This window comes from Cynocephalus volans, chromosome 2, assembly GCF_027409185.1.
Source record: "Cynocephalus volans isolate mCynVol1 chromosome 2, mCynVol1.pri, whole genome shotgun sequence".
NCBI lineage: Eukaryota > Metazoa > Chordata > Mammalia > Dermoptera > Cynocephalidae > Cynocephalus > Cynocephalus volans.
In genome coordinates, this window is record NC_084461.1 from 154653105 (window position 1) to 154680748 (window position 27644).

The following is a 27644-nucleotide window of genomic DNA, read 5'->3' on the forward strand; positions in this document are numbered from 1 at the left end:
GTTTTCCATTATTATTTCATTGAATAAGTTTTCCATGCCTTTTCATTTCTCCTCCCCTTCTGGAACACCCAGGATTCAAATATTGTGTGCTTAAGGTTGCCTGCTCACTCTCTTAGATTTTCTTCATTTTTTAAACTTCTTTTTTCCTTTTTTTGTCCACCTGGTTATTTCAAAAAGATTATCTTCAAATTCAGAAATTACTTCTTCTGCTTGTTTTAACCTGTTTCTTAAGCTATTGATTGTGTTTTTTATTTTGTTGAGTGAATCTTTCAGTTCCATGAGTTCCGCTGCATTCTCTTGTAAGGTATTAATCTCTTTGTAAATTTCCTCCTTCATATCCTGGATTTTTTTCACATTTCATTGTGTTGTCTAACTGCATCTTTTCATATCTCAGTGAGTTTCCTTAATATTGTTGCTCAAAGTTGCTTTTCAGTCATTTTGAAAGTTTCCTGCTCTATGGGTCTGGTATTTGAGAATTACTGTATTCTTTTGGTAGTGCTATATTTTCTTGGATTTTCATATTTCTAGTATCTCTTTGTTGATGTCTGGTCATCTGGTAGAGCAGTTACTTCTTCTGTTACTTGGAGTGGGATTTGAGGAGAGAGATGTCCTCTTCTTTTTCTGGTCTCTGCTTGTGACTGTGCTTGTGTCAAAGCAGTCAAGAGTCTGGAAGACTGCCTGCATGGTGGCTATGACTACTGCTGAGGTGCTGAGCCACTTTTGTAGCAGCAGTGGCTGTGGCATTGGTTGTGGTGGACCACCTGCACAAAATTCGTGTTTTTGGCATGCTCTCTCGCCTGCTTCTGGGCAGATGAGGTTAGCTGCTCTTGAATCCCACCTAGGACCCTGAAAACTGCTCTCTTGCCTGCTTCCAGATGGAGGGAGCAGCTGCCCTTGACTCCCTCCCAGAACCCTCTTAATGTAATTATTGATGCATTTAGTTTAAGTCTTCTCTTTCATTATTAGTTTTCTTCTGTTTCCTCATTTTTTTTTTTTTTGCTCATCTGTTTTCCCATTTCTATGTTCTGTTGGTTATTTCAGCTTTTTAGTATTCTATTTTAATTTATCTTTTGCATTTTGGCTATATCTTTTTGTATATTCTTGGTTGCTCTAGAGATTTCAACACACATACTTAACTTTTCACAGATTAATTGGAATCAATACTTAATACTTCAAGTGGAATATAGAAATGTTATTACCATATTGGTCCCTTTGTCCTCCACTCTTTATGTTGCAGCTGTCTTATGTATTACACCTACATACACTGAAAACCTCATTAGAAGATGTTATGATTTTTTTCAACTATCAAAGGTATTTTAAATAATTCAATAGGAGAATAATACTCTATTATATTAAGCACCTCTAAACCTCATTCTACAACAAGGGAAGGAACTTCCACATTACTTCAGTCCTCTGTTTATTTTTGCAGCCTCTCTCTTAGGCTCACATATCAGGAATCCTGGATTTTCCATCGCCATTAGACAGGCCCTCTTCTGGACCTCACTAAACTCTTAGGACCTCTGGCTTGAAATTATTAAAAGTGCAATTTCTGCTTGTGGAACCATTATGAGACATGTCAAAGGGAATTTCTTTTTCCCATGAGGCAGCATGGGAAAAAGGATTGAACACATGTTCACAATTGACTCCATTGGTTGTCTACGTTGTGTTGTCCTTAGACAAGGCTTGCTCCTGAGAATCATTCAGATCTTTGGAAAGGAGGGAGTGGAGGACCAATATTTATTGGAACACCTTTCTCTTATATAAATGCATACTTCTGTTAATAGTGCCTTGTCAGCTCTGATGTGTTATAGCCTTTATTGTCTCAGAAACATCTCTCTTTACACACAAACATGCACACTCATTTCATTACTAAATAGTAGCTGTAGATGATATGCTTAGCATGTGGACATTAACTAAGGTGACCAAACAACTTATGCAAACCAAGATACTGTTATACTTTTTGGAAGTAAAGGGTGTTGCTATTACAAATGCCAAGACAGCTGGACCTCATGAAGTACATCGCAAACAGCATTGCAGCTGGGGGTGAATGGCCAACAGTGATTTCAACCACATCTGGGAGAAACCAGTGGTGACAGTCTTGTCCTCAGAGGGTTTGAGGAGAGTGTAAGAGCAATCCCCAGGGATGGACAAATTCAGCCATTCAGAAGCCTGTCCTTGAGTTAAAGGGGGTTTCCTTGAGCACAATCTCTTCTTATATTCACAACCACTCTGCAAGGGAGATATTATTATTCTAACATCAGAGATCAGGAAATGGAGTTTAGACAGTGAATACAAAATGTCCAACATCCATATGGCCTGAATTTGGCGGCGCTGACACTAACACTTTGCCCTCTCTAATTCCAGACAACAATCTGGAATTCATGTAATGTCATGGGCTGGATACAAACTTTGGTAATGGATCAGGGTTCAAACCCCAGTTCTGGTGCAATACCAGCTCTGTGACCTTAGCTGACCTGTATGATCACAGTGTAATGGTGAGAGTTTATGTTTATGCAGTGTTTGACATGTGCACTGCTGTGTACTAAATGTTTTCCTTATGCTATCTTATTCACTCTTCACACTAATTCCATCGTGCAGGTACTATTAGAAGCCACATTCTGCCAATAAGTAGTCTGAAAGAGGCTGGAAGAATGCCCATTGCACAGGAGATACACAATAAATATCAGTTTCCCTTCCCTTCTCTGACCACTAGTCAGAGCACAGTGTAGGTCTTGAAACATTCTGTCTCATAATATTGTTCTGGCAGGTCTAAGGAGGTAATGTCTTCTCCTAATGAATGTGCCTGCTTTTTCGGTTTTTCCAGCGGCTCAAGGATTGCTTGTTATATGGTGCAGATTATTTATTTATTTATTTATTTATTTGGTGTGGCCAAAATCCCTCCCACTTTCTTAAAACCGTTTTGCCCCGTGCAGTGGTTGTGGCCATGCATAAGAAACAGCAGGTGGTGCCAGATGACAGATGGTGTGGGAGCCCGTTCCCCGTTCCCCGGTGGGAGGGGGCGCGAGCGAGCAGGCAGGCAGCTGCCAGGAGCTCTTCCCCGCTCGCTCACGCCTCGCTCTCAGAAGCTCCCGATCCAGACACACGCGAGGCGCTGTCCTTTCAGCACCACAAGCTCGGGCTGAGGAGGGAGGACTCCTCCTCTTCAAATTGACTTGAATCTGCTCTGACCCCCAAGAGTGCAGCACAGTAAGTAGGCATTTGTTTTTGCTATAGCCACTCCCCAATATCCTCCAATATTTTACAACCTCTTTCACCCCCACAATCACCCTGTTTTGTTGAATAACGTTCCATCAGCAGGACTGAAAAGAGAAATTCAGTTGTGCTGGGCTTTTGAGGGTGGGGTGGGAGCACCGTTTGACTTCTAAGGGATCTGGAGAGGAATAAATGTGATTTGTTTATTTAGTTGGCAATCTTGCAATACGGGGGCTGCTAACTTTCCATGGAACCAAAAAAAAAAAAAAAAAAAAAAAAAAACCCAAAACCAAACAAACAAAAAAACCCGGCCCCTCACTATTGAGGAAATGGAGGCATTCCATGGCTGAATAACAGAATCGGGTTCAAGCCAGCCTTTTTTGTTATGGGAAATTGTATCTCATGTACAGTATACATACGATGCAAAAGGGTACACACAGAAACATTGAACATATTTGTTGTGTTTTAGGGGGATTGCTGAAGAAAAACCAATATAATAAAATAGCAACCAAGGTGGTGAGGTGAAATTTATCATATTGCAGGAGGATCCAGAATAATAGAATTTCACTTTGCTGAAGAATAAGCTTTTTTCTGGGATTATATAAATACTTTAGCTCTAGTGTCTTGGGTATTTGTTTTAAGCTTTTATTATTTTTGGAGGTTTGGGATTTTCCTTGAGTTGCCCAAATTTAAAGGCTGTTAAACCCTGTGGGCAGGTGGTGTATTTTGATGCTTAAAGAAGTTTTAATGGGCAATGGGAATCATGTCAGGAAATCTAGCACAGGATCAATGATTAATCACTGGCTTGAAAACCACCCAAGTGGAGCTGTTAAGGACGGTGCTATTTTCTCTGTCGTCAGCCCCCTCTTTCCCTGCCTCACCTCCTGCTCTAACAAGAATCCCACTGTTTGCCTTAGGTCTGGGAAGAAAGGCATAAGGATGGTGAAGCTGAACAGTAACCCCAGTGACAAGGGAACCAAGCCACCTTCGGTTGAGGATGGCTTCCAGACCGTCCCTCTCATCACTCCCTTGGAGGTTAATCACTTACAGCTGCCTGCTCCAGAAAAGGTAAAGCAGGTACTTTTCTTCTCGTCAGCAACCCCTCCCCCAGGTTTCCTCCATCTCAGGAAATAAAACTGCAAAAAATTTCACCTTCCCAAACCCTTTTATTCCTTCATCTGCCAGGTATGCTCCCTTTCTGGTAAAATGTATTTACTCCTTCCAGAGATAAAACATCTCGTGTTATTTCAGATTTACAGTAAGTGTTTATTCATTTTTTTGTTCATATCTGCATACATGGGCAAGCAAATTAATCTTTCCTTATTAAAGTTTTATCACAGCAGATGAATACTAATAAGCTTCTAGATGGTGACAGAGAAAATCCATCTTGATTATTCTGGAGAGCTGTTTTAAAAATTGACTGGTTTGGATATGAAGACAGAGAATTGAATTCAGTACAATAAGCATTCAGTTTTTACCTGCTAAGGCCCTGTCCCTATACTAGAAGTTGGTTATAAAAATACAAAATTACAAAATCCTCATCCATTATAATGAATTAAATTAATGCATCATGGTAAATGCTATACCCAAGAATTACAAAGATTATGAGAGCACACAGGTGGAAAAAATAAATTCTGTTGAGGTGGGGAGAGAGTGAGGAAGGTCTGTGGATGGGACTGGGAGGACAGGTTAGGTAAACTTCATAGGAGAACATTTGAATTGGGCTTTTAAAGGTGAGTCCAACCTTCCAGGTAGACCACAAGAGGAAAAGGCATTTAAGGCACACATATTGAAAGCATAAAGAGCTTGTGGGAAACAACATGGCTGGAGTGGAATGTCTTTGGGGGAGGCGTGGCTGGAAATGAGTGACTGGCTGATGGCACATCTCCTGACATGGGAGTAGTCCATGAAGAATGGAGGTGGGAATTCATACAAAGACAGGGGAGGGGAGATTTATCCCATGGACACAGGTGGGAGAAATGTTATCATTTAAGATACACCTGAGAGAACTTGGAGTTTTATAATGTGAGCTTTTGCACAGTATAACAGAGAGATTTGGAAGCAAATGATAGACTTCCCTGGCTGAAGAGCAAACAATGGATCATTCCATCTGTTTGATTTTCTCATTGCCATCTCCAGAAGGACATTGTGTGTCTTAACCAATTGACTCCATCCAATCAACGGAAGAGGAGCCAAAGCTAGATAAAGGGTCTGGCTGATTGGCTGGGGGTTGAGTCATTTGTTTTGAAAGTGCTGAGTTAGTATGAGAACGTGCAGGGGTGGGATGGCAAAAATAAAAATTCTTGACCCATCCTGAGAAACTAATAAAGGCTTTAAAAATAAATTTTGAACAGGCCAATAACACTAAAGAAATGTGATGGAATAGTATTAATTATCTGCTGCATGTATATTAGTTTATGGGTTTTTGTTTGTATATGAGAATCACCTGAGAGATTTAAAAATTTCTGCCATCTAGGCCATACCCCAGAACAATTCTGTCATAATCTCTGTGGGTGAAACATAGGCATTGGTATTGATGAAATCTCTCCAGGTGACTCCTGTGTGCAGCTTAAGTCAGGAACCAATGTTTTAGGTGAACATTATTCCTAGGAGTCAGGGATTATGCACTCACATTTATGGATGAAAATTTGGTGGGTTATCCAAGCTCACAGAATGAGTAAGTGGAAATGCTGGACTTTGAACATAGATATAAGTGGAAGTTAGGGAGAAGAAGGAGGGATATTCTCTTGAGGTTTCATGAGGCCAGTAATGACAGTCTTGCAGATCCACGTGTCCCTGAGAGGTGTGCAAGGAAAAGAGACTGTGGTGAGGTCACCTCTCTCTAACTTTCCACACACCTGCAGGTCATGCAGAGATGGCTGTGATTTCTGTCTCTCCTTACTCTCATCACCCACCTCCACAGGCTTCCTTCTCTCCTTGAGAAAGGGGACAGGCTCAATAACTACTAAACATCCAGTCCAGATATACCAAAAAACTGTCCCATAGCTTGAAAAATATCCCTACAAAAACACATCCCTACAAGGGCACATCATAGACTCCCTCTGATGCTCATGACAAAGTCTTCTACCAGATGGACCTCAGTTTCCTTTTCTGTGAAGTGAGGAGGATCACACCTACCTCACAAGGGTCAGAACTAAGTTGGTTGTGGCCTCATATGTAAAGTGCCTGGCACAAAATGTTAAGAGAATAGTAGTTAACCATTTCTCAGGTGCTTCCTAAATGTTAGATGCTATCCTAAGCCACATGTACGTACACACACACACACACACACACACACACAATTTTTTTTCATCCTCTCAATAGTTAATAAGACCCAATAAGGGAGTCACTACTTTGATCCAAATTTTAAAGAAACTCAAACACAGAGTGATAAAGTGACTTCCCAAAGCACTACTTGGTAAAGCATCCTGGATGTAGAACCCATGCAATGTTGTTTCAGAATCTTCCACCTCAGCAGGAATGAGGAACTGGCCTGGGAGTCCACAGACTTGGTTTCTAGCTCAAGCTCGGTGGTTAACCCACAGTGTGACTTTATTCTTCTCCCTTAGGTCTCTGTCTTCTCTGAGTGGGGAAATGTATTAGAAGTTTTCTGTGCTAATATTTAGATTTCATGATCTTTATGAGAGCATGTTTCTTCCCCTCTGACATTAGAACAGATGTGTTAAAAGTAAAATCCACTGAAGAAGCCAAAGGATCATTAAATGCTTACAATAGTTGGTAGTTACCAGCACAGACTCTGACTCCATCTCTTTAGGTGGGTTCAAATCCCCACTCCTCCTTTTACCAGCCTACCTTGGCTAAGAACTTTGGGAGAGTTTCTTAAACTGCCTCAGTCTCCTCATGTGTAAAATGAGGATAATATTGGGAATCACCTCACAGGACTATGATAGAAGAGGCGAAGTAAGCCCTGCCACAGTTGCTGGCCCTTTGATTAGGCTCCCATCAGATGGTGAGTATTTGAAGTCAACATAGTTCAGAAAGAAGTATATTTGACCCCAATGTTAAATCATGGTTTCTTTTTTGAAAATGTAAAATGCAGAGTGTGCTTGATGTGTAATACTGAAAATCATCTTTAGATTCATTCATTCAATACTCTTTAGTAGTATGGGATATGAATGTCAGGAGGAAACCTTTAGAAGGCTAAATGGAGAAGGTGAGCATGAAGTGTTGCCCTGGGCTGAGGAGGCGGCCAAGCAGGGCACTCATTCCTATTATGTCAGTTAATCTTCCCAACAGCTCTGTGAGGTGGGTTTTAATGCACCCATTTCACTGATGAGGAAACTGAGGTTCAGATCCATGGAGTGACCTGCCCAGGTTCACAGATAAAGAGTGGAAGACCTAGAGTTGAAATCCCTGTATACCAGGCACTTCAACTTTTTCCTCCACATGGTGCTGCTTCAGTGATGAGAAGACTCCCATTCCAGGGGAGTGCTTCCTCAGACTACATTCCCTTACCCATAGCCACACTTCCTCCTTGAGTTCTCCCTCAGGCAGGCTCCTCCAGGGACCTGTGGGTGGCACTCTGGGGGTGGTTCCCTAGAGGAAATACTGCAGCCTCCAGTGCTCCCACCCTGCCCAGTGCTGGAGAGATGGGTTCCTGCCTTGAGAGGGGAGGTGGGCTCAGCCTCATGGTGGTCACCTGCCTCTTCTCTCTTTCACTCTACTCAGTCCTCCACGCTGCTTCTGAGGCCACTTCCTCTCCTGTGGGAGCCCTTTCCAGAACCCCATTCCCACAAGATACCATTCTCAAACCCTTACCTTGGTGTTCCAGGTCCTTCATGGTCTGGCACACTGCCTTCCTTTCCTACTACTCCCACTTTGTATCATGAACACCAGCATGTCAGGCCTCCTTAGAGCAGCAGTTCTCATGGGGGGTGATTTTGCTTCCCAGGGGGACATTTAGCAATGTCTAAAGACATTTTTGGTTGTTACAACTGTAGTGGGAGATTCTGCTGGTATCTAGTGAGTAGAGGCCAGAAATACTGTGCACAAGACACCCCTCTTCCATCCCCCCAAAGAATTATCCTGCCCAAAATGTTAACAGTGCCTAAGTTGAGAAACCCTGCCCTAGAGTTTTCCACAGGCTCCAGGGTGTTCCGTGCCTCATTGTACTTGAACATGCTGCTCCTTCTGCCCAGAAAGCTCTCTCACCCCTTTGCTTGTCTGATAAGCCAATGCTCATCTTCCTAAACCCAGTTCAGCTCTCCTGGACACCCTCCCTGACCACCTGTAAGTATAGCTATGTTATACTTATCACACCGGAAGGTATTCATTTGTTTGTTCATTCATTCATTCATCCAACAAATCTTGTTGGGTACTTTCTATGTGCTAGACACTGTGCTAGGCTATGGATATACAGCCATGAAAAATTGGTATGGCCACTGCCTTCATGGAGTTTCCAATCCAATGAGGAAGAGGAACGTCCAACAAGGCATCATACAAATAGAAGTACATAGATGCAAATTGTGAGAAGGGCTTTGAAGGAAAGAATAAGGTGCTATAGTGTAAGAAAGGTTAAGATTTAGGAGGACATAATTATGATGGGAGGATGGTCAAGGGAGGTCTTTCTGAGGAATCAGCCCTGGCTGAGACATGGAGGATGGATCAGTAAGGGAAATGGGGCAGATGGACCAGCCTGTGGGCAGGCACTGAAGAGACTGGAGGAACAATCAGGGAGCCAGACACTGGCTGAAGCTTGTTGAGTGAGGGCGAGAGATTTAGGAGATAAGGTGAGGTGAGTACCAGTTCAAGTGTGGCCTGGAGTAGTTTCTTTTACTGTTGCTAGTTTTTTGTTTCGTTTTTAAAGTTTAAAGCAGGAGAGTAACAGGATCAGAGTTCTATTTTAGAAAGATAACTCTGGCTGCTGTAGGCCACCGTGGGGACAAAGGACAGGCTCAGCCTTATCCTGGTCTTCTGTTCCTCTTTCTTTCCAATCCATTCTCCACACAGTATCAGAGTTAGTTTTCTCCAAAACGGAGGTGACTGGGTTTCCTTTAGCATCCCCACCACGAGCGGTGAAAGAAAAGAGTGAAAGGATCAAGACCAGCTCGAAGGCTGCTGCCCTGTTCATGAAGCCGGGGGTAGTGTTGAGGGTGGGGCAGTGGCAGTGGGAATGGGGAGGTGAATAGATTTAGTCAGACTTGTTGCCTGGTTGGCTGCAAGGAGAATTTGTTCTCTCTGCTCCATTTGCCCACTAGGTCCAAGGGCCCCGGCTCTGCATCATCTTGGTAGCCTTAGCAGTGGCATGCAGTGGGCAGTGGAAAATGCTGGGTGGACGAGGCCCTCTCTCCCTTGCCTAGCTTAGAACGGGGCTCAATTTCTCCCCTTGACAGGTGAGGAAATAGACTTGAATCTAAGCAGTTGGGTGGCTTTCCACAGGCCATGGGAGTGAGCTCTTGAGAAGCTGGAACATTAATCCGAAGACATCAAATTTCACGGCATGCCTTTGGGGCCGTGCTGCCTTTGGTTTATCTAAGTAACCACAATAATCCAGATGTCCCCACAACCCCTCTGTGAGTTTGTTACCATTATACCTATTTTACAGATGTAGAAACAGGCTCAGTGAAGTGGAATTCTGCCCTAGGAAGCACGAAAAGAAAACAGTGCAGCCAAGATCTGCACACAGGTGTGCTGGGAGAAGCCAGCTAATGGATGGCAGCTCAACAGAAAGCAAACCACCACAGACACAGTCCCACCCTGGCAAAGCCCCAGGTGAATCATGTACTCAGCAAGCTACTGCTAGGCTCTGGGAAAATGCTCCTTTCCTTTCTATTGTTTATTAAGTATTCGTGCATCCTGGAGAGGTTGGCCCAACTGCTTGTAGGAGGAGAGGAACACAGACATTTAGCCACCAATTATTGATGTGTGGAATGCTTCAATTTTTGCATGGTAGACCACATGAATTTTGTAGTCCTAGAGGCCTGGGTTCAAAGCTCAGCTAAGCTTTTCACTTACTATGTGGCTTTAGGCAAATTGCTTAGAATCTCTGGGCTTCGTGTAGTTTCCAACTTTAAGGTGAGCATAGTAGCTACCTAACAGGGTTACTGTGAAGGAAAAATGTGAAAATTGTCTACTGGGCCTAGCTCAGTGCATGGGACTCTGAGGGAGCTCATTGATAGTTTCCTTTCTTTCATTGGACATCCATAATATGTCTCTTCAAGACTGTAAAAGTGAAACATGCTGAGAACGATGGGGTCTCAAGGGTGGATGTGGGGAGACGTGGGGCCTGAAACTCCATGGTGAAGACCAGCAAGGTTATTGGGTGAAGGGGACACTGCTCCTGTCACTGAGTCCTGCCTGCCTTCTTGGCCTTTTCCTTAGCTTCACCACTGGGTTTATTTTCTCCCTGAGACTCGAGATGAGAAAAGTACTAGCCTTTCCCCAGAGAGCAGCAGAAATGCACTTCTCTGCAGGTTCCAGGCTTACAGAACCCCTTGTACTTAGAGACTCTCAGCAGACTGATTAGAAATCACCCCAAATTGGAGCAAAGGCTCTGACTAGGCAGTTCCAGCAAATAGATATAAAATGACCAATAAGCATATTAAAAATTTTCTATAATTTAAAAAACATCATTTTAAACAAAATGTTATTTTTTTACCTATCAGTTTGGCAAAGGAAAAATTTGATAATGCCTAGTGTTGATAAGGCGGGGAGCAAACATGACCTCAGTATACTCTTGTTGGTTATGTAATCTGATGCAATGTTTTTCAGAGGGTGTTCTGACATTGTTTATACAATCTTGAACTGTCTGTATCATTTGACTAGTGTGCTTCCTCCTGGTAGGAAGTTATCCTATGGATATATTTTTCAAGTATGCAAAGGCCTATATACATATTTTTAAAAACTGGGAACAATATGGATTGTTCCATGAGAAGGGACTGGTTAAATAAGTTCTGGTGCATGGATGTGGAATGCTAAGCAAGTGCTGGGAGAAGAGGCAGATCTGCATGTGCCCATGTGGACAGAAATAGACACATTGTTCAATTAGAACAACCTTAAGGACACTGGTATGGAGTGATCCCATTTGTAGAAACACACATAATGTGTGCGTGTTTTATGCTTATGATTTTTTAAACAGTTTTGGAAGGACACACAAGAAAAAAACGGTTAAATGTTTGGGGAGCGGCGATAGGAGTGGGTTGGGTGTGTTTAAAGACTTTTATTCTATAATTTTCATCCTTTTTTTTTTTTAACCATGAGCATGTATCGAATTTTCTATTTAAATAAAATCACTCCCTTCTCACAGACAGTAAAACAATCTCAGAGAGTTGATGGAGCTTGCTCACTTTCACACATGCACAGACCACGGTGGAGTGAGCCAATTCCTCGCAATGTACCAGGAGACATTATAGCAACACAGTGTGAATCCAAATTCTAATTCCACCACCTACTTTCTGTGTGACTCTGGGAAATTTTATCAACCATTCTGATCCTCTGTTTCCTTATGACAATACTATCTTCTTCTAAGGATTGTTGTCAGGGTGAGGTGAGAAATACTCATGTCAAATGTTTATCACAGTGCCCAGTGCATAGTAAATGCTTAATACAAAGCTATGATTATTGTTGTCATTATTATCATCATCAATTCAGCCCAAGAATCAGGTTCCCCATTCCTGGAGAGCACAGGGGCTAGCCTCAGGAAGCAGGGAGAGCTGAGCAACGAGGTGGCCTGGCCCTCTGGACCATGGAGGTCCCAGGTGGCAGAGCTATGCACTTCCATTCTAGTGATTTCAGCCCAGTAAGCTAGTCTCTACTCAGAGCAGAAGAAGCTAGAAGACCCTATGGGGTGTACCTCATCTTGCCCAATACTGTGCATTGCCATAGAATTCAAGAGTCATAGACTTATTGGGCTAGATGGTCCATTTGAGGCCATGTTGGCAAATCTTTCATTCTGCCTGTGAGAAAGCAAAGGCCCAGCAAAGAAATGAAACTTTGTTCCATGAAAAGAGCCCTGGACTGGGAGTTTGCAGGTTCATACTAGAGACATGCTCTGACTCAGTCTTATTGTATGACCTGTAGTAAATTACTTCCTCTTTCTGGACCCCAATCTCCCCATCTGTGAATTGATGGGGTTGGAAAACACTGCCACTAAAGTCCTTTGAACAGTGACATTTTATCTTGTGTCTGGGCCTAATACCAAGCTTCAAGGGTCCGGAGAAAGACTCAAACCCAAAAAGAAGTGTGGGGTGAGAAGGGAGGACTCAGACCCCATCTGAGCAACTTTACACCTTCTCTCTTTAGATATAGGATTTATCTGTTTGCTCATTCATTCAACAGTATTTATTGAGTCCCTATTATGTCCCAGGTTCCCAGGATCAATTTGAATGCTAGGTACACTTGAGTCTGAGCTTAGTTCAATTCTTGGCTCTACCCACTAGTGGCTACATAAGGTTATGAAGTCATTTCTGCTCTCTGAGACTTGAGTTCCTCATCTGTAAAATGGGGATAATCACACCCCTACCTCACAAAATGATTGAGAAGATTTGCTGAAACATAAGATATAAAGCTTTTGGCACAGTGCCAGGCACCCCCTTTAAAACAAAAACAGAAATAAAAACAAAAAACATGTTAGATAAGAAGGATGACAATTATGTTGAGTTTGAATACTGGAGCAGACAGTTACAGTCATTTGATCATAGGCAAGTGAAGTGACTGAACTCTTTGAAGCTAAATTTCCTCATCTGAAAAATGGAAATAATAATAATGATTTTAAAGAAGAGAATTGAGGATTGGAGAGAATGTTGTCAGGAAAATTATGAGAACTCAATGAATCTACATCAGCAGGGCAACCAGCATAGTGTCTGGCACATAGTAGGTGCTCAGTGGCTAGCCATTCATTGACCTGTCTCTGACCCTCTCTCTTTGCTGCAGGGATGAGCTGAAGCATACAGTTTAGATCTATTTTTGTCCTGTGTAAGTCCAGCTCATAAAAATACAATCTTGCTCCTTGTCAGCAGTTCTGCACTTTTATTTATTGTTCCTGCCAATCCTGGGGCCTCTCCATGTGGGAACCTCTTCATTATTGATAATCCTGGGAAGTAGTATTTTAAATTTTTATGATCTGTACTTTGTGTCATCTGAATCACTATGTATTATCTGGCCTTGCCAATGAAGGGGGAATTATAACCAGACGAGGAGTCCTTTTGGGATGAATAATTTATCCCATTTTCACAGTGCCAATTATGTTAAATTATGTGCCTCATATTAGCAGCCAGCAGGACAATAGGGGACCAGTGGGTAAATATGAAAAGAAAACAAATTTATTACTTTGCCTAAATCCACAATGATATTTGAAAACCTGGCATTTCATTTTTCCAAATATCTATAAAACTCCACTTCTAATAATAAAAAAAGCAGAAAGAAATTTTTCCTCTCTCCTGTGTACTTTTTTTCCCCCCATTTCTGTTATTCATCAAGATGCTCAGGGCTCTGTTTTGCTCCATTTTTTTTAAGTGTGGAAAAAAGAATGTCCAGAGTATAGCCTTCCCTTGCAAATTTATTTTCTCTTCTCTCTCTCTCTCTGTTTATGCAAGGTGACTCCTCCAAGGTACAATAAATAATGACTAGCTAGCATTTCTTAGGTTTTCCCCTTCATAGTACTAAAACCAAAACAAAACACAAAAAGCCCCACCAAAAATATAGCCGTTACTGCATCTTTTATAGAAGGGAAATGTTTCTGGCTCCACTCCGTAGGAACAAAACACCAAGCTTCAAGAAACTCCTAATAGCTGGTTGATTCCAGTAACTCGGTAGGTCTGTATTTTTCTGCTCTCTGCCTCTCCGCACCCTAGGGTATCCTCACTGTGGCCAGAGACTTCTCCTCTGCCTATAATGCATGCACATCTGGAAAGCCATTCTCTTGTTTATAAGCCTTCCTCAGTTATTAGTGCCCTCGAGTTAATCTTCCAGGTACTTAGTGTGGCATTTAGAGCCTCTGTGTATTCCTCCAGTTCATCTCTGTCACCCCCTCACCTCACCTTGCTGTCTATTCACTCAAAACCACCTCTTTGTAATTGCGCCAGGAGTTGTCCTCCCAGATATCTTCCGAATGTTTGCTGGTATGTGCTTCTCCCTCAGTGTAGAAAGATCTTTTCTCTGGGGTTGGGGAGGCAAGAATAGAAGGAACTTGGCTAGAGCAAAAATCCACAGAGAGATGATAATGTCCTTAACTAGGGTGGAGGCAGTGTAATTGGACAAATGGATGAATTTGAGAGAAATTTTTGAAGAAGCTGGAGCTGGAATGAATGGAATGGTGGAATGGATTTGGGGACTGAAGGGAGGAGAGGGATCATGGGAAATTCCTATATTTGATTTTACATTAACAATTGTGTGGATAATGTTGCTATTTTGTGAGCTCGGGATTATATGACATGGAAATGTTGAGGGTGAGATGATCAGGACAAGTGGGTTAGGGTCCATGCTGTGAACATGGTAATTTTAGGTGAGCATATCCAAGGGCAAGTGTCCAGTAGGGTAATCTGAGTGTTGAGTGAGATATAAATGGAGATACAAATTTGAGAGTCACGAGAATAAAAGATGGACTTGGAAGTGAGGGCAGTGAGTGAGAACACCCAGAGGCCTTGTAGAATGAGAGAGAGCAGAGTGGCCATGGCTCTTCAACACTGAGAGGTCAGGTTGAAGAAGAGCCTGAAGAGGGCTGGCCAGCCAGGTAGAAAGAGAACTGAAAGAGAGACTGCCACGGACCTAGGAGAGGAGAACATTTCAGGGAGGATGGAGAGAAAAAGCCTGTCAAAAATTACTGAGAGATCAAAGGAGATGAGGGCAGAATGCTGTCCATTTTTCCTGGGGAGTGAGCATCTTACATGGAGATGGGGTTCTAAAGAGCTGACACTTCCTTCAGGGTGAAGATACAATATTATGCAGCAGCTGAGTTGCTTTTGGAGAAAATGTGACTTAGCTAAACAGAGGAGCAGAAGACTGAGGACTCACATGGTGTGAGGTACCCACCTGTCCCTGGCCCTGTGTTTGAGCTCTGTGGTTTGAGGAGTGAGGCGCTGAAGACAACAAAACTGTTTTTATTAGAGAGCCAGTCAAGGCATAAGTAGCATTTCATAGGGGTTCAGAGCAAAGCAGGACATAGAAGAGGGGGTTACGGGCTAAACTCTGCCTAAACTCAGCACCCCCTAACCTTAGTACTGCAAATGGTAAATGGTATATTTCTAAAGTAAATTTGTTATATATATAAATTATATATATATATATATATATATATATATATATTTGAAGCTGATGTAAATAAAATCACACAACATATAAAAAACTCTTTTTGTGTTTGATGTCTTTTGTGTAATGTCTGTGAGATTCATCTATAACACGTAGTTGCTGTGTAGCATTCCATTCTATGAATGAACCACAATTTACCCATTCTCCTGTTAATGGACATTTGAGTCATTTCCAGTTTTGAGCTATTATAAACAAAGCTGATATGAATATTCTTGTATATTTCTTCTGGTGGTGCTATTATATTTTTGAACTGACTTTTTGCTGACACCTAGGAAATCTATTTATTCTGGTATCCTTATTTAGTGTTTGGCTATCTTTCTAAATTCTAATGGCTTTTCAGCTCTTTTTCTTGGGTTTTCTTGAAACACCTTTGTATCAGATAGAAAGTTTTTAGTCTTAGGCAACAGAAAACTCAACCTGAATTTGATTAAGGTTCCAAGAGTATGTATTTGCCTACACAACTGCAGAGCTCAGCATGGGTGTAGCTTTAGGCAAGATGTGATTCAGACAGTACGATGTCTGCAGAGCCCATCACCATTGCCCTGGGTTCCTCCTGGCTCTGTACTCCTTTGTGTGCTGCCTTTGTTCCCCTCTAGGCTCCATCTCATAGTGGCAACAATTGCTACAGCATTTCCAGAACTCAAGTCCTTACCACAACATCCAGAGGAAGAGCACGCTCTGGGGATACTCATGAAGACCAAGGAAGCTTCTTTCCTTAAGTCTCTAGTCAACACTGCCTCCTATTTCATTGGTCAGATAGGGTGACATGTCCATGTGTGAGCCAATCAAATTGTGTGATCAATAGGATAGTATTCCCTGATTGGTTTAACCTAACTAAGGACCATACTTGTCATTAAGGGAGGGATCAATTCTACCATACCTCATGGCTGCCACACAGCAGGGCAGGGGTGAGTTTGTTTATTTGGCTATATGGTTCACTTTGCAGAAAATGTCTTTCTTTGCCTTGTCCACCCAGAAAAATTCTATTCATCCTTCAAAACTTTTTTTTTCCAGGCAGCATGGTCCGGGGCATGCTTGAACAGCACTTTTCTTGAGAAATCCTGTGTTGTTCTCGATGGGCTTGGTTGGATACCCCACAGTCTGACGGGGCAAGCCAGACTCAATTCTACATCTGCCTCAGACATCTATGGAAGAAAATGTGGCCTCACCCAGAGGCAGTGTTCAAATAGACATTTGTTATTGAATGAATGGTCTGAACGTTTAACTGCATTAACTCATTTATGCCTTATAACAATCCAGTAATTTGGTTATGGTTATTTTCCCATTTTATAGATGAGAAAACCAAGACAGAGAAGGCTTAAATGACTTACCTAAGGTCACCAGCTAGTAAGTGGTGGATTCAGGATTTGAACCCAGGCCACACTCTTACACCCCTCGAACCTCCTATATTGACAATATTGGTATCTGACTCATAGCATAGAGATAAGTGAGACAATGCATGTCAAATGCTCAATGTCAAGAGTTAATGCACAAAGTATGAGAATTATTATTTTTTCTGTGGTACAGAGGCTTCTGTTTTTCTATTTTTTGGCATAAGAGGCAGGACAAAAATAAAAATAATAGAACACCCTCCCCCCCTCTGCCACACACACATACAAATAAGCCCTTATCCATGTTTGCCTGCATAACTTCCCCATTTAAAGAACTAAAGGGCTTTTGTTGCTTGGAGGAGAAGACTGCAAACAGGGTAGAACATGACAGCAGAATTTACACCTGGAAATGGGTTCTAGTGGCCAAGGAGAGAGGGATGTTGGGGTGTAGCAGCTGGGCTGGGGCCCAGGGCCTCCTTCGCCAACATATTTAAGTACTATATGGTAGATGATCAACATATGGTAGTACTTTCCACATCTCTTCCTTTTTGAGCTACACTGAGTCAATGGCATGCCTCACAGACTTTAAAGAACATTCTTCATAGGAGAGTTCTTGCTCTGATCATTACACTTGATTGTTGTCTCCAAGAAAAGTCGGTGGGGATATTCAGTAAAAATTCTGTTAATTTAAGCTGTAATGAGAAGTAAGAGTGATAATGGTTGGAAGATTGCTCCCTTTTAGCTATGTAACCTTGGACAGTGAGTTAGCATCTCTGAGCTTCAGTTTCCTGGTCAGGAGAATGGAAATAGGAGTGGAATGTGTAAAGTATATGAAGTGCTTGACCTAGTTCTGGCACATAATATATGGTTCAAAAAATATTACCCATCAACCTCTCATTTAACTCTCCAAGCAACCTTATTAAGTAGGGAATTATGTTTATAACTACTGGCTATATTTTATAGGTGATACCCTGAGGTTCAGACAACTTCTGTGTTCCTCATGGTACTCCAGCTCTTGGCAATAATTATTGATTATCTGTCAGGTTTCTTTTTCTTCTACTTTGCATACACAGTGGGATGTAGTTCCATAAATGTCTTCTCAGGTTGACAGCACATCTTGGTAAGATATTAACCACCTCTGCAAATATATTCATACTTTAGAAAAATAAGATGATGCAATAGATTGAACAGACCTTTATATTTTTCTTTGCTCAAGTTCCCAAATCAAATTGGAATTAAGTATATGCACAAGGGTTTAGCTACAGGATGTTCATCATAACTTGTTTATATAACCAAAACTGTGAAAGCAAACTAAATGTTCAATATTGATTGATTAGATCAATTGTAGTACATACATACAGTGAAATGTTATACTACATCAAAAGGCAAAATGAAATCGTATAATTGTCTACACTGGAAAATTGGAAAAAATCTAGTGTTGTGTCATAAAATCAGGTTATAAACTAGTTCATGAAGTATGAATCCATTTCACAAAAAGAAAATTTATGATTTCATAAATAGTGAATATATATATATAATATACATTTATATATGCATATAAAAATGTCTGGAAAGGTGTAACCAAAATTGTCACTTGTGGTTGTCTCTGTTAGAATGGGAAAGTATTACAGGTAATTTGAATTTTCTCTTTTGTTGTGTGAGTTTGGGAGGGGGAATTCTTTATTTTGTGATTATTATGTAACGTATAATAAATTCTAGCTATTAAAAAAAAGAAAAAGGAAAGAAAAATGTTCCCTATTTCCATATGTGCTAACGCTGATGGAACATTTCAGGTGATTGTGAAGACAAGAACGGAGTATCAGCCAGAACAGAAGAGCAAAGGGAAGTTCCGGGTGCCGAAAATCGCTGAATTTACGGTCAGTTTCTTGATGGTGTAACGGAAAGAGTAAAGGTAAGGCTGGCTTCAGCCAGCTTAGTGCACCTCTTGCTAGTGCAGCAGGTACTGCTGGAGAGTGGGAAATGACACAGGCTATCTTTGGAGGATTTCTTGAAGCCACAAAGTCTGAGTTACTGAGTTTAATCAAGTAACGGGAGCCCTGCCTCTGACGTCTACTCGTGCTCTCTTGTACTCTGGAAAGTTCTGATACATATGATGATTGATGAATGCCTCTTTTCTCCTGTCCCCTTCTTCCTGCTTTTCCATTACAATCTCTAGGAAGTGTGCTGGAAATGTATGAAGAAACTCAGATTTTAGTCAGTGAATATGGTGGCAACAAATATGAAAAAGACAAAAGGAAAGAAAAACTGACTTTTGGGCCATAAAAACCAAATGGTTGACTTTCTGTTTCTTGGTGGAGGTGTTGCTGGGAGTACTTACACATGTCATTAGCTGTGATGAGTTGTGGGAAGATCCATGAAGCCCTTCTATGATGATGGAACGAGGAGCCTAGGGAAGTGCTCTGGGAGAAGCCACCTGGGAGCTGATCTAGGAGTGGAGAGTGGCTGAGGAGAGCACAGCTTGTGCAAAGTCCCTGTGGCTGGAGAGAGGCTAGCCCCAACACTGAATAAGAATTGGGCTCTAGGAGGGGGTGGGGAGCAGACAGAGAAGTAGGGAGAGGGCAGGCAATTGTAGGCCCTCTAGACTGTATGGAAGAATTTAAGTTATATGCTAAAAGCAACAAGAAGCCTCTGAAGGACTCGAAGAAGAGGAGAGACATGATTGAAATTGGATTTTGGAAAAAGAATGCTAGCTTTCATGTGGCTAATGAGTGTAGTGGGCAAGAGCGAGCAAGCATGGTGAGGCTATTAGGTTACTGCAATGATCCAAGTAAAAAAATAAATAAATAAAAAGATAGTGGCTCAGACAAGGATGGTGAGCAGTTATAAAAGATGAAGGAAGACCTAAAACATATTTAGGAGGCAAAATCAGCCATGGAGGCAGTAGAACAAGTGGTTTTATGGATGGAGTTTTGAGCAGACTGGTTGAATTTGAGCCTTGTTTCCACTTTTTACTAGCCTTGTGGCCACAAGCAAGTCACTAAATCTCATTTATCAAATGGAGATAATAGTAGGGTTGCTGTGAAGATAAAGTGCAGAATACATGCAAAGCACTTGGATCTGTACAGGATAAGTGCATAATGAATAGTAGCTATTTTGTGTCAACTGTGACTGGAGGGCTTTGAAAGTGAAAATAGCCCATGGTTGGTTATCTGGAAATTTGAGTGTGTGTGCGGATAAGCATATTGGTCTGTTTCTGTCCCTGTCTTTGCCCCTGTTAAATCTATGTTAGAACATCAGTGTGTTTGTGAGAGCCTGAGACGGAATGTAGCACCTCTGTGTGTCTCCCCAGGAATGTGGGACTTCCCTGTATGCTAACCCCCTTTTCGAGGGCAGGGACTGCTCTTGTTTTTTACTGTACCTTCAGTGTCTGCCATGCAGTGTGTGAACCTGGCCCCAACTATATGCAAGTACCTGTAAGAACAGGCACATACCTGCAGGAATGAACACATAGCTTTGAGGGGAGGGCTAGGTATCTTGATAAATAATACATGTATGTGCACCAGGCTGGGGGCAAAGTTGACTATTCTCCTGGAAAAAGAGATCACGAGAAATATGCCAAGATTCACATATGAGAATGTTTATTGTGAGGTTAGTTATAAAATTGAAGTATTGAAAACAATGCCAGACTTTCAACAATATTCTCATGATTCCACAAATAAGATCACATCCATACGATGAGCTTGTTTGACAGTTTCTTAAGAGTCACTTTGTTGTCAGAGAGTAGTTTAGTCTGAATTTTATTTTTCTTTGTTTTCCAAATTTTATACAATGAGCATGTATTGCTTCAATAATCAGACAAAAACATGGGAATTATTTTAAAAATTTGCTCTTTTTACCAAATGGAATAATTTGTTATCCAGCAATCACTTAAAATTATGGCTATGAAGACATCCAATAATTTGGGCAAGTGTTTGGAAATGTTGATTGAAAAAAGCAAAGATTAAAATTGTATGCTTTCTAGTATAGGAACTATGAAAAACTCTTATACAGAGGAAAAATGACGTGGAAACAAATGTATTAAAATGCTATATATGGGTATGTTCTCAGTGGTAGTGCTGGATCATGTTTATTTTCTCTCTTCTTTGACAACTTTTGGTGATGCAGCTATTTTGTCATATTTAAATATAAGAAACAGAGGTAATTCCCTATTTCTCAAATGGTAACTGTGGCTCAGAGAGGTGATATAACCTGCTCACCCAGCTACCCAGTGGCAGAGCTGGAGCCTGGCAGTCTTTCAATTCAGCATGCTGCCTGCAGTAGCTAAGTACTGGTTAGAACAGAAATGAGTCAGCTAAGAGAAAAGGAACAGCTCTGTCAGGGTCCAGGGCCTGCAGAAGCCCCCCATGCAGTTTGACTCAATTAGTCCTGGAGGTCAGGAAGAAAGGGCTGTGTGGCTCAGGAGCAGCCCTTTGTCAGCACTGACTGTCAGGTGTGGGTGGAGGGGGGCCCTGCCACTTGGAACAAAATGGGATGAATGAGGCAAACTCTCGCCTTTGCTTATGTAAAGTTGCAAGCTTAATTAGCCTGGTTTTTCTGCTTTCTTAAAGAGCTCTCCCCCTGGGCCCTGTAGAGGATGATCTGGTGGGGTGAGGGTTGATGCAGAGAGACCTAGGAGGAGGCTGTGCTAGTAATTAAGGAAAGTCTGGGGGTCTGAGCTGAGTCAGCTCACTGGGGCTCAGGGATGCCTGTGGGGCTAAATGGACAGGACTTGTTTCTGGTTGGAGAAAGGAGGAATTGGGGACTTCTTGGTGTTTGGCTTGTCTGACTGGTATCTTCCACTGAGGTAGGAGGCTAGAGGAGATGCACTGAGTGAGAGATGCCTGGCCTCCTTTGCATATTTTTTTTTACCGGTAAGGGGATCACAACCCTCAGCATGGTGTTGTCCACACCACGCTCAGCCAGTGAGCGCACTGGCCATCCATATATAGGATCTGATCCCGTGGCCTCGGCGCTCCCAGCGCCGCACTCTCCCGAGTGAGCCACGGGGCTGGCCCCACCTTTGCATATTTAACTAACAGGTCTGGAGCTCAGGATGGAAATTTCCACTGGAGAACTAGAGTTGGAAGCCAGGGAATTTATATTTAGCCTTAAGGAGCATAGTGTTAGTAAACAGTTGCTGGGCTGCCCCTTTAGATATATTGCCCAGGGCTGAGGTAATCTCAGGAACTGCAAAGATACATCCCCCCCTATCATTCCAATCCCTTCATGGAGGTGGGACAGCTTGTGACTTCGAATTTCAAAACTGACCTGGAGAGAACAAGCAGTTTGTAGCAGTTATACTGTGGGAGAGAGAGGGAAAAGAGAGTAGGGCAGGGAGAGATGAATTGAGGAAGATTTCCTGGAATTTTTGTTGTTTCTAAAACCAAGGAGTCTCTGGAAGTCATTGTAAAGGGCCATCGACTTGAAAGATTTTCATTAGGCTTATCTGAAAAGTTGGGAGCATGCTAAGAAAAAACATCTACTTCTTTCTTAATCCTGGGAGCTGAAGTGCTCCTAAAGCTAACTTTGCTATAGAAGGTGCTGGTGCCATGGGGGGGTGCTGTTTCCATGGAGGGTACTGGTGCCATGAAGGGTGCTGGTGCTATGGAGGGTCCTGCTGCATTTGGCCCTGGTGTCAGGCCTATTTGTTCCCAGGCTGGTCTGTTGCATTTGGAGGCTATTTTGCTAAGCTGATGAAAGGCATTCTGGGGGACAAATGGCCTTTGAGCCTGGCCTTTGAGGCTGGCTGCACATGGGTATCTCACATTTTGGTTTTGTCATCTCTTAGCTTCATGACCTTGAGCAAGTCCCTTCACCTCTCTATGCTCCTGGTTCCTCATCAATAAAACCAGGACACAATCTTGAGATAACAAATAGTGTAAGTCTTTGGTACACTCCAGACGTTTAATAAATACTCATTTCATTTCCTTCCTATTTACATCCCTTGTCATCCTCTTGGGTCTTAGCCTCCTGACTAGTTAGCTGGATTTTGTCTGTTAGTTGGGCTCTAGGCTTCCCTTTCCTGGCTTTTTGTGATGGGAATGTGCCTGGCACAACCTGGAGAAACTGTTCAAGGGGTAGCCGGTTCAGGGTCAGGATTCATGGGCAGCCTCTGCTGTTAGAACTGACTCCTGGAACCATGTCTTTGCCTCCTGGCATTTGTTCACATATCAGTTATAATACAAATAATCAAAATGTGTTAAAAACACTGTTACATTCACTTTTCAGCCTAACAACACCCTTATGAACCAGATACTCTTATTATCCCCATTTTAAAGATGAAGAAACTGATGCTTAGGGAAGTGAAGTGAGTTATTAAGGTCACACAGCCAGGAAGTGTCAGAACAGAATAAGAATGCAGCTCTGTGGCTCCATATCCCACTCTCTCTGCCACACTTTGATGTTACCCTGCTGTTAACTTTGCCAGGCTGTAGCCTTTGTGTCTTCTTTCCTTCCTTCTTTTTCTCCCTCACTTTTCTTCTTTATCTTTATGAATATTTTCTCTGGCTGGGCTCAGTGCCTGTTGCTGGGTGACACAAAGACGAATAAGACAAAATCCCTGCTCTCAAAGAGCTCACAAATGTGTGAAGATGAGAAGCATTCTGGTCATCTTCCCACACCTGAAGCCCTCGTTAACCTCTAATCCTTGAAGGGCAGGGAATGTCTGGTCCACTTCTGTGTTCTCTGTGTTCCCAGCTCCCGGCACAGGGCCCCAGCACAGGAATGGGGTGAGTATTAGGTGTGTTGCAACATTTTGGTATTCTTCCCTGACCACATGTTCTGATTCATGATTCAAAATCTGGCTCCTTTGACTATGGCTTGGGCAAGCCCAGTTTGGAAGGGGTTCAGGCACTTGGTGTAAGATACCAAGGATGCGTGCAGACTAGACCCAGAGCACAATCCAGTGGAAGAAACCAGAATGAGAGGGTGCATGAATCCAAAGGGACCATACCTCACCATTCTCTCAGGCAAATGGACACATTAAAGAAAAGCAAGGTGATGTGGGAACTGAATGTGAGAGGGCTAGTCCTTTTTAAATAACTGGTATCAGTGGGCTATTATTAAAAACAAACAATGACACACACACACACAAAAAGCCCAGGTGAAATTTCAGACTTAACATTATAGGGTGTTGATTTTTTTACTGTTTCATCCATTCACTTATGCATTCAACTCTTTCATCTCCTACCCTTCTCCTGGCCTGTGATTGGCACTCTGTGCATGCTAAGCCACTGAATGATCCCAGCATACTGGGATGGCAAGATTTTACCAAACTCATAGATGAGGAAAACAGGCTCTGAGAAGCTGGGTGATTTACCTGAGGTTCACACCCAGGAGGCCAAGGAGCTGGCATGTGCTCCCAGGCTCTAAGCATGGGCCACCTGCCATGAGTGTAAAGGGTTAGGAAAGGTCTCTCACAGGAAGTTGCAACTGAGTGGAAGGGGATCCCCAGTTAGAACTGAATAGTAGGAGATGCTGCTGGGCTAACTTACCTGCCAGTTGTATCTTCTCTTTTTCTTCTATAATATAAGGCCAAAAGATGGGGGCCTTGGCACCCTTTCTCAGGCCTCAACCTTGCTCACATTCATTTCATGACCAACAGGGGAAGAGACATGGAGATAACAGAACCAACCTCCCAGTGCCAGCTGCTGTGTCTAACAGCCATAGAGTCCAGGCCCCTCTCCCTCTTGAAAGTGTCTGGTGACTCCTTTCTTCTCTCCACCACTCTAGTTCACCTCCTGTCCCAGCCTCTTCCCTGGTCCTTCTGCCTCCTTTCTCAGCTCCCTCCAGTCCTTTCTTCTCACTGCCCCAGAAAGGACTCTTTCTATAGCACGCATCCCACCATGGCATCCCTAGGCTTAAAGTCCTCCCATGCCTTCCACTGCTCATCTGTCTTGACCTCCCTAAAGCATTTTCCTCATGATTCTGGACATTTTATACCTCCCTGCCATTGTCTGTGCTGTCTCTTCCAGCTGGAATGCCTTTCCTGTCTTTGCCACAGGGCCATCACCCTAGTCATACCTTAACACCCAACTGAAATGACTGCTGGCCTGCGAGGTCTTGCCTGCACTCCAGTGGGAAGACTGTCCTTCCTCCTTTGGGCTCCTGTACCTCTAGCACCAATTTCACAGTGCTGGCATCACTGAATTACCTACTGTATCTTCCACTGACTGGACTGTGAGCTCCTTGTGGCAGGAATGGTGTCTTCTTCATCTTTGCAGCCCAAGAGCCTAGTCAGCACCTCTTCAGTTTAGGCACCAAAAGATGTCTTTAATAAATGAGAGTGAATGAGCTAACAAAAAAATCCCCATGGCTGGCAGAGAAACTCCACATTGGTAACACCAACATCTTTGGCTGCCTCATTTTCAATATCTTTATTTAAAATCAGAGCCCTGTCTTTCCTTCTGAGCTTCTTGCTGATGACATATTCTCATAAATGTCTTCTCCTGCCGCCACATTCCTAGGGAGGTGAGACCTCATTTATGGCTTTGCCATTTGCTTCTAGCAATTTTTCATCAAAATTCCAGGGACTGCCTTCCAATGGTGGGATGCTAACATTTGCTGAGGGCAGCAAATGGAGATAAGATGTTTTACTTTATTACTTTATTACGTGTTGTCTTGGTTTTTATTGATCTTCTTTTTTTTTTTTTTTTAAATTCTCAGGAACATTTTTAGACAAGTTATTAAAAACACTGCCTGTTGGGTTGGAAACAGAGTCATTATCTGGCACAGAAAGAATTTGCACATGAGTGCTTGGAGAAAGGCTGTGACAGTATTTAATGTTTATTACTTCACTTCTGGCTAGAATTTTATTGAAAATTAGAGTAAAGATGCTGGCCTATGTTTTTGGCTGAGTGCTTTCTCTTGGCCCAATGTGTGAACTGTTAGAGTGAACTTCAAATATATACTGTTATTAATCATTAGTTGAAAAGCAAATGTAGCTTAATTTTTTTCAACAAAACATTCCCTTGGTAGAGAAAACATGCACTGTGCTGCTTTAGGAGAAATGTGCTCAGGGTTTGGATGAAGAGCTAGGAGATTCAATGAACACCTACAGCCAAATGACTGGGCTGCTTTTATTGCTGGTTTTCATTCTCATAGATTCGAACAAACATTGGTAAATAAATGCTGCAATAAAGGAAGTCACTGGCTAATAAATTTAGTACAGAAAAAGACTTCTAAAATCTAGTGAACATTCTTGTTTTATATGGGACTTCTGCAGGGGTGGGCTGGAGCTAGTTCACACCCACTCCTGAGAGCTGATTGTTCAAGGTTTGCAAGCCAGTTGCTAAACTGTTGGAAGCTTGAAATCAACCGTGGTGTTAGTATTTACATCATAAAAATCAGCACACACTTCAAATCCCCCCCCTCCTCCGAGGTGGTTTACACCCACACCATTGTCTGAAAGGCAATACAGAAGAGGGGAAAATACATGGGTTGAGGGTTTGACACTGCGTGTTTTTTTTTAACTAAAACAAGTCGTTTCACCTCTTTGAACCTGTTGCCTAATCTGTAAAATGGGATAATGATGTTGCATCATAGGCCTGATGTGAGGGCAAAGTGAGATAGTACAGAATGAATATCCCTTATTCAAAATACTTGAGATTAGAAGTGTTTCAGATTTTTTTTTTTTTTTTGATTTTGGAATATTTGCAGAATACATACCTGTGGAACATCCCTATTCTGAAAATTTGAAATCTGAAATGCTCCAATGAGCATTTCATTTGAGCCTCATGTCAGTGCTCAAAAAGTCTCAAATTTTGGAACATTTCAGATTTCAGATTTTGAGATTAGAGATGCTCAACCTGTATATGTAATTAATTAATAACAAATTCCATGTTATTGAATTCCTACTATGTGCTAAATAGTTTGCAAGTCATTTTCTACTTTACCTTTACTATAACAATGAAGTAGGCATTATTTTTGATGTAAAGATGAGAAAACTTGAGAATCAGAATGGTTAATTAAGGTATTCAGGATCACATAGCCAATAAGGGGCAGAGTCAGTCTTTTTCTGACCAAAGAGGTGTGTGTGTCTGTGTGTTATGTATGCATGTGTGTGCACATGCACTTTTTTGTCTATGCCATCTTCCAAACTGGTAAACCCTGCACATTTGGGGAATTGCCCACATCAAACTAAACTGAAAAGTGGTTGCTAGAATACTAAAATTTTGCTGCATATTCCTGTTAATTGCCAAGTATTCGGTTAATTTTGCTTTGGCTCTCCTTTCTTCTCTTTGAATACACTGTTTGGCTGAGTCTTGGAAGGCACTCATCCAAAAAGAAAAAAGAGAAGCAAAAATTTCTCAAGGGAGAAATGCCATTTTCTTCAAGGCTTGTCATGCAGCCTGCTTCATGATCCCAGTCACAAGGTGGGAGGGTTCATCTCCTGACTTTTTGACTCTAGGGGCCCCTGCTGCTACAATGCATGATTATACTAAATGTGATTTTTTAAAAAAAAAATTATGATATTTAAGCTCCTGGGACTGTCAGAGGAAGACAGGCCCTAACAAAGTGACTGTATGTGCAGCTTGTCATGTCACTGCTATGTACTATAATTATAAGAAAACTAGTTGTCATAGCAACTGCCTAGCTTTCTCCTGGAGATGCTGAAAAGTTCTGTGATCTGAGCAATTGGGAGGGGATTTCATTCTCTAAGGGGATTCAGCTCTCACTTAGGTGATCATCATTAACTCATTCTTAGTTCTTCACCACCTGAACTGAGTGGTACTTTGCAATCTGACAGACCTGGGTTCGAATGTTGGCTCTATAACTCACTGGCTGTGTGACCTGGGGCAAGTCACTTTACCTACAGTAGCTTCAGTTTCCTTTTTT

At 42.1% G+C, this 27644-nt stretch overlaps 1 protein-coding gene across 1 annotated transcript in view; it reads left to right on the forward strand.

Moving 5' to 3' along the window:
- Positions 1-4152: 4152 nt before the first annotated feature.
- The window catches only part of NSG2 (neuronal vesicle trafficking associated 2), a 51461-nt gene continuing 27969 nt past the window's right edge, over positions 4153-27644 (forward strand). The window contains exons 1-2 of the mRNA XM_063087991.1: positions 4153-4281; positions 18602-18685. Of these exons, the coding sequence (XP_062944061.1) occupies positions 4153-4281; positions 18602-18685 (213 nt within the window). The remainder of the gene's footprint in view (positions 4282-18601; positions 18686-27644) is intronic.